Consider the following 13,844-nt stretch of genomic DNA (forward strand, 5'->3'; position numbering starts at 1 on the left):
TGCCCAGCTTGAAGTGGTGTCCTACGGGATTGGTGGCCTTCGCACAGAGGGCTGTGCTGGGTGCTCCCTGGGCTGTGACCATAAGGAGGTCCTGGCTGCTGCCCCAGCGTCCCTTGTTGGAGTCTGCTGGCTATAACTCATGAGTTGCCCTCCATTTTGCTTTATAAGGTTGGAACCCACATTATCCCAGTTGATTTGGTCCCACTTTGGTTGTCTCAGTTATTTTGACTAAAGTGTATCCTTCAAGTTCAATCTAAATGCATAGCTTTTACCTGGAGAGTACAAACACATAAGTTAATGAATTTAGCAAGACAGTCAGCTTTCTTGTCATCTCCTGACCCCTTAGAGCCAGTGGGAGAGAAGACAAGGGCCTTTGGGCTGAGTGATTTCTCACACTAGAGGCAGGGTGCTGAGTCCTACATGGAGGGGACCAACTATGATTCCAACAAGCTGCAGTTTCTCATGGATCTGGGTCTTACTTGGTCTGATCAAGGAAGCACAGATGGCCAGGGGAATTCTAGTTTCTATGGGGTCAGCTAGCCAAAGTCCTAAAGAATGGATGTTTTCCAAACCATCAGTTATTTATGATTAATATATCACAGAATTGTCATCCAACTCTTCTGTTTCTGTTTTTGTTCCGAATTTCCAATATTTGCATGATAGTCGTATGATTAACAGAGGGATGTGCAAACACAGGAGACAGCCTGGGGACCACAGCTGAAGTCTAGCCACAGCATAACAGAGCTGGGTGCGAGAGAAGTCACAGACTGCAGGAGCCTGCCAGGAGCACATAGGGGAACCAGAAGGAAAGCCCTTTCTTCCTGCAGTGTTTCCCAGCCCCTTCTACTGACAGTTGGATGTTGTGCCAAGTGGCAGAGGAAATACCTTTCCAGGGCCCAGCTCTATTTTCCAAAACTGGCAATGAAGGATAAATCTAGGAGGGCAAGCCCCTAAGTTGGTAAATGGAACACTTGAAATATATCTATCCATAATACCCATAGTATAAATACTGAGAAAACTTTGAAATAGTTATTAATTCATTTGGAAATAGTAACAATTATCCATTGTCCATTAACACATAGGTGCTACTCAACTTACAATGGGGTTATGTCCCAATAAGCCCATTGTGAATTGAAAATATCATAGGTTGAAAATGCATTTGATATATTTAACCTACCAAACATCAGCGTTTAGCCTGGCCTACCTTAAATTGGCTCAGAACACATATCAGCCTACAGTTGGGCAAAATCATTTACCACAAAGGCCATTTTATAATAAAGTGTTGAGTATTTTGCGATGCTGACCACATAGTGCACTATAAACCATCAGTTGTCCCACAGGTGACAGGGAGCTGGACCTCACTGCTACTGTGGGGCATGGCGAGAACGTATTTTGCTGCATGTCCCAAGCCTGAGAAAAGTTCACAGTTCAAAATTCAAAGTAAAGTTTCTACCACATGTGTATTGTTTTTGCACCACTGTCAAATAAAAAAAAAACTGTCAGTCAAACTATCATAAGTTGGGAGCTATAGATTTTTATAAAGTTAGCTGTTTCCAAAACAAAATTAATGAAAAGGATAACATTACTTCACACTTTTTGAAATCTCTGTAATGTTTAACTTAGTAAAAGATGGCTGGATAGATCCTCCTATCTGCTTTTGAAATCAGTCTAGTGTGGTGGGTTGTTTTGGTTGAAATGTATTAAGAATAACCTGGCTTCACTCAGACAAGTAATCAGATTAAGGAAGGAGTTGTGGTTTAGGATTTGGTTTTGGTTTTGTTTATGCTGGGGATTGAACCTAGGGCCTTGTACTTGCTAAGCACATACTCTACCACTGAGCTACACTACCAGCCCTGGATAGAGTGCTTTAGTAGCCTTTAAAGATGAGTGTGGATATTCTGTGACTTTATACCAAAGTTCAACAAGTAAGGTTAGTTGCAACATGGACTCTGAAACTGTATCTGTGAACTTTGCAAACCTTATTACATTAGAATCTATTTGTCAACCTCACACTTTAAATGGATCCTTGCCTGTTCATGATTTTGAAACAAGCATTAATCATCTGGAAAATATTGGTTCACTGAGCTATGTAGACCTTCCAAATGTTGATGTGTTTCATTACATGATATTTAAAAAATAACATTCTTTAACATCACAACTCATCACAAGATATTGGGAAGCTGTCAGTCTCACAGTGGCAAACACAAGTTTTTCCAATTTCTAATTTTCACTTGAAGTCTTGAATTTTATATTTGGCAACAATTATTTATTTTCCTTGAAGTGGTAAGTTCACTTTGTTTATTTTCAAGGTAATGTCTGCCAAATACCCAACTCTGAATAACTCAACTTTGTCTTTCAAGTAAAAATGGTTTTCCATGGAAAAAGCGCTCAATTTAGCTCAAACCTCAAACAATGAGGATGAAATTGTCCTTTTCTTGAGACAACCTCATACACCCTTGTATGCAGTTGGACTGCTACTTGCATTTCTCCCATTTTGTCATAATGGATAAGAATAATAGAAACAAGTTTATTCAAGGGTATTTTATTAATGAATACTTTGCTTTACTGTTTCACCTAGGACATTCTGGAGTAAAAATAGCTAACTGCAAGGACATGGTAACAGAAAACAGCTAATGACTAGGAGTACATCTGGTACCACTACCCCAACCCCATGCTAAAATATCTGTAGTTTCCCCCACCTTTCCTTCTGCAGTATCAGTGAAAATCTCAACATAGTGAAAGAGAAAATAATGTCTTAGGATTATTGTGAAAGTAACTGTGACTTTTAAGATCCCCCGAAAGGTCTCAGGAACCTCCATCATTTTGTGGACCACAATTTGAAAATCATCGCTCTATTTAAACATTTTGTAACGAAGTACCATCACGTGACTTTAGGAGCTTCATTTTCATTTGAATAAGGAGTCCTGTATCACCACGCACACTATTTTATTTTAAGGGGCTACCGAGGCAATGTAGAAGATGACACTGTACAGAAATGATGAGTTCATACCAATCGACATCAAAGTTTGTTATATGAACAAAAAGTTTATAGCAATTTGAACAAATGAAAAGTAATAGCATTAGTCTATCATATAACACAAGATAATAATATGCTGAACCCAAAGGAATCTGTCATTGCAGTCACTACCATAATCATAGTGCCAATGGTAACTTAGTTTAAGCAAAACAACATCATCTAGAACTAATTAGCTCCTACTACTAAGCAAGATCTTTCTGAGTACTTTGCCTTACGCCCTGTGAATTAGATTTTTTTCTTTATAAATTTTTTTAAATTTTATTTTTTTAATAAACACCACTACCTACTTTTTCCTTAGATTTATCATGCCCAGATTTGATGGTACTGTAGTTTCTGCATTCTTGATTGCCCCCGAAGAACACCTCCTTCTTTATTTAAATAAACATTTTAATGTTGATCCCAGGAAGTCAGTAAATACTGAGAAACTAACTTGGGGAAATGGTTGCAACTATAGAACACCTCCAATTCTTAGAGGTTTTATCTGTGTTCTGTGACCATTGATTTCCTAAGAAGCAAAGCCTAAAAGACCAAAGTTTTTTTTGCAGTTTGGTTCCCCCACCACTTCTGTTGTTGACATCACCTTCTTGCCCTAGATCCAACAGAACTCTTTTCTAAGGCACAGTCCAGGAAAAATTAGTTATATGCCAATGATTAATCACCTATTTAAGATAGAAAGACTCCAAGAAAGCCAGAGAGATCTCTCATTATTTTATCTGTCATCTGAACAGGAACTAACTTCTTGTTTGTACAACCCACCTATAAATTGTACCCACAGATCCTGCTCTAATCACATGCCTGGAATACTGAGGCTGTCCTTCTAGATACAGAAGGCAATTTCTCAGTTGCTGGAGTGAAGCCAGCAAATACTAACTAAATAACAAAGGATGGTGCTAATAAAGTGGACAAAGGTTCCCTACTCATAATATAAACCAAACAGCACAAACTGGGTTTATTGGCTCCAGAAAAAGAGCAATAGTACCCAGCTTTCTGGCAATCCCTCAGTCTCTCTGTCCAGGCTTCACCAAGCCCAAGATCCACTGGGTCCTTCCAGTACCTTCCCTCTTGGGGTTAGGGTTGGCCAGCTGCCTGGTGGCCAGACTGTGGGCTGTTCTGCAGTAACACCTGGCACAGCTGAGGCGGCCTCATAGTCTGTGATGTGGCGCTGTACCAGGGCAGGCATGAGCCGCACGTAAGTGGCCATGAGGCGGGGGTTGGAATGGATCGGCTTCCCAGCACAGCTATGCAGGCAGGCCTCCTCCTCAGCGTTCAGAGCTCGGTGGTGCAGGCTGGGCGCACAGCGCTGAGGGTTCTGTCATCCGATTGTTCACCAACAGGAAGTCTCGCAAGTTTCTCAATGGCTGCAGCTGCTGCTCCATAACGCCACCAGCGATTTTTCCTTTTTTAAAAATTATTTATTTATTCATTTATTTGGGGGTGTCTCAGCTTTAATAACAAGAAGGTGAAGAGTCTCCAGCATGGCCAAATCTTTCCTCACTCACATCCCCAATTCTCAGATCCTTTCTATCCTCACAATTTTGAATATAGTCATAATCATAGTTGACTGGGTCAAAAATTGAGCTTAGGGCTGGGGATTTAGCTCAGTGGTTCTGCTGCCTGCCTTTCAAGTGCAAGGACACGAGTTTGATCCCCGGTACAAAACAAAACAAAGCAAACAAACAAACAAAAAGCCCTGAGCTTAGGAAACGTCATTCTTCAAAGGTGTTTACAGTTGAAAAGAGATACAAGACTCAGCACCTCTTCCGTTAAAAGAAAAAAAAACGGTGAGAAAAAACTGAAATATTACAGCTGCCAGGAGAGCAGCTCTGAATCCTTCTCCATAGATACCCTTATATCCGCAGGAGGCCATTTGGACAAAAACCAAACTGAATTCATGACTCCTTCCCTCTCGGGCTCTTCTTACGGCTGTTCTTTGACCTTTCAGGAGACTGAGTGGCTCCTGTGTCTGTGATTACGGTGGATCCGGGGTCCTGCTTCTGCGGCGTCTTGGGCTCTTATTCCGATGACTTTCTCTGCGGGGTGAAGGACTACTTCTTTGGGGAGACCCACTCCGCCTTCTGGGAGGCCGGATCCTACTCCTCCTGTAGGGCGGTGTGGGAGAGCGATGCGACCTTCCAAGTCCCGGGAGCTTCTCCTGCAATGACAGGGTGACGGGACTCTTTCCAGCTTCTCCTCTTCTTCCTCTTCCTCTTCACCAGACTCCACATCGCCCGCATCTTCTTCCAGAGCACTAACTCGAGGCTCCAGTCGCTCAGCTTCTTCTAGGACATAGCGTTTCTGTAGCCGGAGCAGAACGATATCACAGACTCTCACTGTGCAGCCGTTCATCAATGAATTCATCGACACGCATCAGTTCCAACTCTCCATTTCGGTTCTGGCTCTCGATTTCTCGATAGTCCTTGTTACAAAGGTTCCAAGTACTTGTAGCAATCGATTGCAGTGCCGGTCAGCCTCGTGTAAAGTGCGCCCAACACGCGGACATACTTGCAATCTTCATTTTCTATAAACTCTACGATCACATCCTCCTCAGGTTGAATGTGAAGCATTTTCAAGGTCAAACAGAGAAAGGAAGTTGGTTTTATGTTTCCACCATAGACACCGCCCACAGACCTTAACCCCACAGCTTTATCAACTACAAGTTAGGCCGTAAGTCCAAAGCACTCTTCTTTCCAGTACTCGGATTCCTAGATTCACCCCCAAATGAGCTTCTCTACCAGATATTGGGGGTTGGTGCCCTGGATGTTGTGCGCATCCTTCACTGTCTGGTTAGCCATTTGAGGACTCCAGTTGTACGAATTTTCCTCGGATCCTTGATTGCGTCTCCTCCGGGTCAAGAAAACACAAGGGGGAAAATGGAGAAAAGAGGAGGAGCTCTCTAAATCGGCCCAGCAACCACCTCGGAAGCGGAAAGCTCAGTGCCGAGAACTTCCGGGAACCGCGCCCCAATCCAGGGGATGCTGGCGGCTGGAGCTGGCGCTGACGGAAGTGCGTCATGCGCCTCCCTGGTGGGCAGGCTACTTCTGGATTAGATTTTTCAGTCTAGCTGGAAAAGAAGCTTTTTCCCTGGCTGCATGACCTTCCGGCTTTACATGACCTTCTGGTACTGCTCCCACTAATCCTTTTAGATGGTTCTTTCCCTGGCTTTCATGCCTTCTTTTCATGACTATCTAGACCAAGACTCTCCTCAATACTGAAGGAGGCCATCTGTGGATCTTTGGAGTTCTTTCTGTTCTCAAGGATTCTGTCCTATGAACTCTATTTGCCTGGATCTCTCTTGATGCAGTTCTATCTTCTCAACTCAGGGAATCTGCTGGGATTTACCTGGATTCCTTTTCCCACAGTGGCTTAGAATCTTCTCAAGGTAATAGGCTGGGCAGGCACTGGACTCAGCTCATTTGTTTATTGTGTCTTAGATCACTATCATTTTCAGCCTAATGTCTGATATCTTTAAAATGCCCCTCAAAATACTCTGCCTTACTTTGAACACACATATCCTATTGTTTTTGCCACTTTCTGTGGCAGTTCTGGAAGTCCTCTTTCATGAGTGTCTTTAGGAGATTCGATAAAGAAAATATGATGAATACTGCTACGGAATGCCAGTCAATAGAAAGGCAGGCTCGTAAAACCATCACTGTGAATCCTCATTCACCTTATTCATCAGATCTGGCACCATGCTTCTGGGTCTTCCCCAAAGTCTAAAGGACCAAGAAAGGTCACCGTCTTAAATTGATTCAAGACATGGTAGTAGCCATGACAGCACAACTAAAGACACTAAAGAAAGAGGATTTCCAGAACTGTTTCAGAAAGTGGTAAGATTGATTGGACAAGAGTGTTCCAAACAAAGAGGAGTGTTTTCAAGGGGATTCATGGCAGTGTGTCTTTTACTGTAATACATTTTTTAAAAATGTAAACATTCACTGTATTTTTTGGTCACATTGCCTATTAGTTGGAGTGATCCTTCAGCACTTGATTTTTTTCTCCCATACCAGGGATTGAACTCAGGACCTTGCACTTGCGAGGCAGGCACAGTACACTGAGCTAAATCCTCAGCCCCATTCACCACTTGATTTAAAATCTTGTCTCTGTTCTGCAGCACCTGGCCAAGCACGGCCAACAGCAAAGCGTTCACTTTCAAACTCCTCTTCCCTTCCAGGGTATCACAGGTGACTGCTTTCCCAAATGTTTCTCCACTTCACTCATGACCATCTTCCCAACTCCCACATGAGCTTCCTCACTGCCGCCATGGATGCTACGTTGTTTAGCTCTTTGTTCCAATGGGACCTCACTTCTGAGTACCAATTTTGGTGACTCAGTCTAAACTACACTGAGCTCTGTTAACACCAGGCCCCAAACCAACAAGCATTTCTTTCTGGCCCACCCCACCTGTCTGTGGACCCACAAGAAGGGGCTCACTTGCACCCAGACCCCTCACGTCTCAACAGCCGCTGTCACTGTGGCAAGCAGGATGGGATACAGTCATTACGCACTGGCTCTAATCTTGCCCCCGAGGGTCATCTGTCACCTCTGATCACATTGCATAAGTCAGGGCAGGTCATAGGTCTTCACTCAACTTCTAAAGCACTGCAGAATGTGCAGGGCTCCCATGTGCCAAGCAGGAGGGAAATAGGAACATTTCTGAGCAGCTCTAATGCTACCCAAATGTTACGTATTCTGCCTCCTTGTTAGCTCTGGTCCCTTGTGATAACCTCAATCAATATGTGACTTGTTGAGTAATGTTCAGCTACCCAGACATGTTTAACAAGAAAAGTCTTGTTTCAGACTCCTCCTAAAGTGTCAGAGCTTATTGTAGGACAAAGGAAACCTTGAGCTGCCAAAGTAGTGTACATGATTACAAAAAGTTCAGGTTGGCCATGTGTGTGTGTGTGTGTGTGTGTGAGAGAGAGAGAGAGAGAGAGAGAGAGAGAGAGAGAGAGCGCTCAGGAAAGTGTCCAGCAGGAGGAGCCGCTGTGCAGCCAAGAGACAGTGCCCCTGACTTCTGTCAGGCTGTGCATACCCCAAGCACTTGAACAAGTCCTGTCTCCCCTATGGCCCTTAACTTTGTCCCTTTAAAGGATGGAGAATGTGAGTGGAATTTTCCAGAGCAGCAGTTGGCTTGTTCTCTTCCCCCTGGCTGGGAAATGCTCTCTCCTGGACCAGAGCCTGAGGCTGATTCACAGTCACTATCTGCACCATTCTTAGCCAGGCCAGGTCAACCAGTTGTTTATCTTGGTGTCTGAGCCCGTTCCTGACATTATGGAGAAAGACCAAGAATACGAGGGGCTGGTGCATCCCCCACCCCAACTTTCCATCCTTTCTTATCCTTCCCATCACCCCAGGCACTTGTGAAAATGGCTAAAAATGTGGCTTTAAAGCCAGTGAGGCCAAGTTCCCAGGGCCAGATCCAGGATTCCCAGGGAGGCCTTCCTACTTGCCTCCAAGGGGCCTTCTCTTATAATGGCTCTTGAATTAATCTCCTCTTTCCTGCCACTGAGCCTGCCTGGGAGCTCACTCCTCCCTCCAGACTGCTTGCAGGCATCTCCTTCTTGTCCCAGGCTCTCCTTCCACCCTACAAGCAGCTATGCATGACAATTGTAGCCTCTCCTAGGCTTTCTACTCAGACCACGCAGTCTGCTAGGCCAGAAACATGCTCTTCTGGTAACAAGGAGGGAGAATACACTCTTTCTCTGACTGCCTAAAAGGCATCTCGGGCCCCACCTTGGTGACCACACCAGCCCACCCCAATTCCTCCTTCCCCAACCTCTGTAGCCAGACAACCATGTCATGTAATGGTTAAGAGCAAAGGTGTTGGCAGCCCGCTTCAGGACCAGTGGCCGTGAGTCACCCCGTGACTCAGTTTCCCCATTTGTAAAGGGAAGATACTGATGATACCTTTCTCAGAAGGTTACAGAAGGAGGGACAGAGACAAGAGGTGACCGTGCGGTGTGTCAGGCAGTAGTCATCATCTCTCTGTGCACTCGTCCTTTGAGCAGACAGGTACATGGTACTTCATTGCTGCCAGGTTCTGAGTTTGTTGCTGGGACACAGACGCTGGAACACAATGTGCCCTCAAGGTGTCCTCCTTCAGCGAGGGGAGGTGGGCAAATGCTCGGGTGCTGTGTGACACGAGTGTACAGAATTCTATCCTTGCAATGACAACAGAGGACAGGAATGATCACGGGGTGGGGACGCCGGATCTGGGTCAGGTGCTGAGCTTCCCAGGTGGACAACAGGGAGGGCATCACAGCCCAGGTTGATCCTGAAGTGGGTGGGGATGGGGGACAGTGATCTAGACATTTCTGTGCTCCCTCTAGTGCCAGGCACAGGGACCTGCGGATGTCCTTGACAAATGTGTGAGTTCCTGAAGGATGGTCGTCCGCTGATCATTCATTGTTTTGTCAACTTGACTTGCATAAGAACCATCTAACAGATCAGTAAGATCTGAGCATGCCTGTAGATTATTGACATGTAGACCAGCAAACTGAGGGGGGAGACCCACCCCAGACGTGAGTGGAACTAACCAGTAGGCTTATATCCTGGACAGAATAAAAAGAGAAAGAAGGAGGAGGTGTTTCCATTTCTTTTCTTAGAAGAGCTCCAGTCTTCACCATTGTCTTGGACACTGGTCTTCAGTTTCTTCAGCCTTCCGGTGCAGGCTCATACAGGTGACTCTGCAGAGGCTTCCAAGTCTTTTGCCTTTGTTGCTGGATCCTCCAGCTCTCCAGCATGCAGACCGGATGGATTCTTCTGCCTCTGATCCCACAGATGGCCACTGTGACTCCTTTGCCTCTGATCATGTGAAGCCACCTAATAGATCCCTTTGGTACAGTGACACATATGTTTTATTTATTTATTTGGTACGGGGGATTGAACTCAGGACCTTGCGCTTGCAAGGCAGGTGCGGTGCCACTGAGCTGAATCCCCAGCCCTATGCATATATTTTATATTGACTGGGTTCCTGTAGAGAACCCTGAGGAATTTAGAGTATCTCTCCAAGCTGCTGCTTCCTTTGCACTTCAGGAGGCCACTCCAGCATCCCACAAACTGATGTCCTCCGATTGTACTGGAATGCAGGGGACCCATGGGCTACTCCTACAGCTCCTCCCTGATGTCAGGCTTCCCCTGGTCATGTGCATGCTGGTTGGGAATCCATGCATGTGAATCGGATGCTGTGCAGCTCCAGGTGGTGCTGCTGGTCGGCATTCTTCAGCAAGGAAAGGCAAACCCACTCCAGGAGAAACCCTCTTCCCTGTGGGGGTGAACCACCAACCTTCCAGGCTGAGCGGGACCTGAAGCCATCAACTCACTGCCAGGTGGCCTGTTGTGCTTCTCCAGGGAAAGGGGGCTGGGTCAGGGGTTGCACTGGTCTCAACGCGCCTTGGTGAGTAAGTGTCCACGCTGTTGTCCGGCCCTGGTCCCTACCACCATGGCCACTCCACTAATGGGCTTGCCGTGCTGGTTCTAAGTATAGTTAATGCTGACTGGCCACGTATTTTATCCACTTGGGTGTTCAGTTCCTCTTCCATGGTAGACTTTTTCTTGTGGGGTTAACATTTCATGTAAAAATCTTCAAGCAGAAGGAAAGGATCTTTCCTCCTTTTTCAGATGCTGCCCACAAGCACACCCTACACACACACATACACACACACACACACACACACACACATGCACGTGCACAGGACTATAGGTGCTACCCAGAGGGGCTCAGGCACCAAGGCAGAGGGTGACGGGAGCTGGACTGCTGGTCCCACAGCTCGCCTTCTGTCTGACCATGTACCATGCCAGGTCTGACTCTGAACCTGGAGGGTTGAATGGAACCCAGATCACAACCACAGAACCCGGCGGTCACGTGATATCCAGTGATCAAGAGCTCCAATTCCACCAGGGGCAGGGACAGGCCCCAGCAGCCTGCTCACAAACTCAGTCCTCCCTTGGGTGCTCACCATAAGCACCAGGCTGCAGCTTTCCCTGCACTGGGCTCTCCCGCACCCCAGGACCTGCCAGCTCCCGTGGCCCAAGGTGGGGGTTCGATGGTACCATTACGCCCCATGTTGACTGTACTCCAGCTACCCAGGACACAGACAGGAGCCACACTCCTAGTATGGCACTTGTCGCCACCAGAATGCAAAGCCTGTCAGGGGCAGATTTCCTTCTTTGCAGTACAAGATGCAACATGCAGCTTTTACTTTGGAGGGACCTGTCCAGCACATCCCCTGACCACGACCCCTCTGGCTTCTCCGAAGCAGCAGGTGCCTGAAACTTGTAGGGCCTGTCTCCCCCCACCTCGGGAGTGCCCTTTCTCACCAAGGCCTCCGGTACTGACCACCTCTGGCCCTTCCTGTCCAATCAGCTTGATGTCACAGCGAAAGGGACAGCGTGAGAGTCTGGGTGAGAAAATGGTGCGGTGTCTTCACAGTGACGGAGAGTGGGCAGTTCGTCATCCAGGGCAGGACGGAAACGGGCAGTTTTGCCTTTCCCATCTGAATGAGAAGCACGTCTGATCCTTTTTCTAACTGAGGCAGAGAAGAGTAAATTTCACCAGTTGGTGGCTGCGGTCACCAACCTGAGGTTGTGTTAACTCTCTCAGCAGGAGCACCACGCTGTGCCCACTGGAGGAGCCAAAGAGACCTCTTCCTCCTTGGTTCCCGGCACAGAATTCCATTCTGGTAAATAAAAATGGAGTCACCTGATTCATTAGGTGCAGAGCCAGGTAAGAGAGGATGCCTGGGAGGCCACAGGTACCTTCGCCTGCTGGGCTCAGGCCAAGTGTCCCCAGCCCCCAGTTCTGAGGGTGTGTTTGCAAGGAAGTGGCAGGCAGCTGCACCAGGGCTGAGAGAGTGAGGCCAGTGGCACCCAGAGGCTTGGCCCTTCCTCCAAGCACAGGGTCCCCAAGCCCTCAGACGCCACCCAGTCTGCTCTGCCTCTTTTGCCAACTCATGTCACACGTTGTCCAGGGCACAACAGTGGACTGTACTTGCCACCCTTTGTTCTTTGGGCAGAAATGCAGTGGGGACCCTTTCTGCACATAAAGCCACTTGGTTAACCGCTCTGTTCCCTGCAAACTGACTCCTGGGAGGCTGACCAGGGGAGGAACAGGAGCACCCACTGTGGGAATGAAAAACCACACCTCAGAGACGTGGAGGGGTTTCCTGATCGTTGGTTTAGGATTCTGCCATCCCATTGCAATCTCTTCTGCTTCCTCACCTATCTGATGTCTCACGTTGACGTGAGTCATGTGTAGAACAAGTTTCTGTAGAGTAGGCCTTGGTTTAGCTACATGAAGTGGCCATGACCATGGGCAAGGCCCTTGACCTCTCTGTTTCTTGCTTCCTGTTTCCTGCAGGCTGTAGCCCACACTTGCTGGTTTTCCTGACATGGGGGAGGTAGACTCAGCCTAAAGCGGTGAGGACAGATGCCAGGCATGAGGCTGGAGGTTCTCCACGGGGAGACTGCCTGTCTGGGGCAGAGCTGAAGCTGCCTCTTTATCACCTGGAAACCGAGCACAGGACCCAGCTCAGAGGGAAGTGGCTGAGGTGAGCCATGTCCCTGCTGGTTGATTTAGTGTCTTTCTCCTTCGGTTTGTCACTGGCTCGCCAGGCAGTGGTGCTAAATCTCTTGCGCTGGGCCCTTCTGAAAGCCAGGGCTGATTAGAGGACAGGGAGGGGAGAGTGGAATTCAAATGAAAGCTTTGAATTTTGTCTGAAGCTCTGTTTCAGAGTCCATAAAATCGTTTCAGTCTTTAAAATTGGACAGCCATAGCGCTTGTCTCAAGTCATTTTCTGTATAAATAGAATGAAATGATCCATTCCATAGTAAAACCAGAAGTGTCCGGTACATGTTAACAATCATTATGGCTGCCAGCCGGGGCTGACCTTTGGGATTCTGGGGTCCTAGCTGAAGGGCTAAGCGTCCTGCACAGAACGGGCAGCAGGTGGTGCTGTCGCAGAACCAATCTCCACCCAGGGCTCTGCGAAGAGGTTTTGTGTAGGAGTCAGGGGACCCCTTGGAGCCTCGCACCTCTGAGATGGAAAGGAGAGCCACTCACACTTGCTAGAGGCCTCCTTGGGACTAGAGGGCTTGCTGCTTTCCTGCAGCCACGAAGAGCCAGGGCCTAAGCCCAGCCTTCCTCCCTCCCCACTCCCCACAGCAGTCACAGGACTGGCTCCCATCATCTGCTCAATGGGGGATTCTTTGGGGACCCACTCTGTGGGCATCGTGCCGCCACTCACCCAGGCCTCAGCTCTCAGGGACCAGACTAAGAGATGGCTGCCCACAGTGCTGGGATTTCAGGCATGAGCCATACACCTGGCTGAGAAAATGTTTTTAAATGGAAAAAAAAGAGGCAAATAGTATTTAAAGGCTGCAGCTTATTGAAAATGTTGATGATGAGCAATTAAAACATTTACTTTTGACAGTTGACAATGACCCTTTCTCACCCTCTTTGGTGATGACAGCCAATGTCCTGTGGGTGGCCCTTTGTGAATGTGTAGCCCAGAGCAGGGAGGACAGCGACTTGGCGGGAAGTCACCTGCTGGCCAAGCTCTCCTGTCACAGATGGGGATGGTGCGCACCTCCTTGGTCACCTGAACAAGGTGCCCACCGAGTGACAGGCCGGTCCAGGCCTTGGGACCAGGTCTTCTGACTCCTGGGCCGCTGCTCTTCTGGCCTACTTTACACAAATTTTAAAAAAGGAAAAACATCCAGAAAGATTTAGGTCAAAGCATCTCCTTGTTCCTCCCTCCTCACCTAGGTCACCTCTGCCATCTTTTTTTCTAGTGCTTGATCCATATGA

The 13,844-nt window shown here is 47.4% G+C and overlaps 1 protein-coding gene and 1 pseudogene across 1 annotated transcript; both read right to left on the reverse strand.

Annotated features, from left to right (window-relative positions):
• Positions 1–4,049: 4,049 nt before the first annotated feature.
• Positions 4,050–4,552, reverse strand: LOC104875619 (annotated as a pseudogene).
• A 411-nt stretch (positions 4,553–4,963) lies between these two features.
• Positions 4,964–5,908, reverse strand: LOC104875638 (pre-mRNA-splicing factor 38A-like). Its single transcript, XM_033756233.1, has one exon. It carries the CDS (start codon positions 5,393–5,395, stop codon positions 4,976–4,978), a length of 420 nt encoding a protein of 139 aa, XP_033612124.1. The 5' UTR covers positions 5,396–5,908; the 3' UTR covers positions 4,964–4,975.
• Positions 5,909–13,844: the final 7,936 nt, after the last annotated feature.

The sequence above is a fragment of the Fukomys damarensis genome, unplaced genomic scaffold (assembly GCF_012274545.1).
Source record: "Fukomys damarensis isolate Sample0158 unplaced genomic scaffold, DMR_v1.0_HiC HiC_scaffold_25, whole genome shotgun sequence".
In the NCBI taxonomy this organism is placed as follows: domain Eukaryota; kingdom Metazoa; phylum Chordata; class Mammalia; order Rodentia; family Bathyergidae; genus Fukomys; species Fukomys damarensis.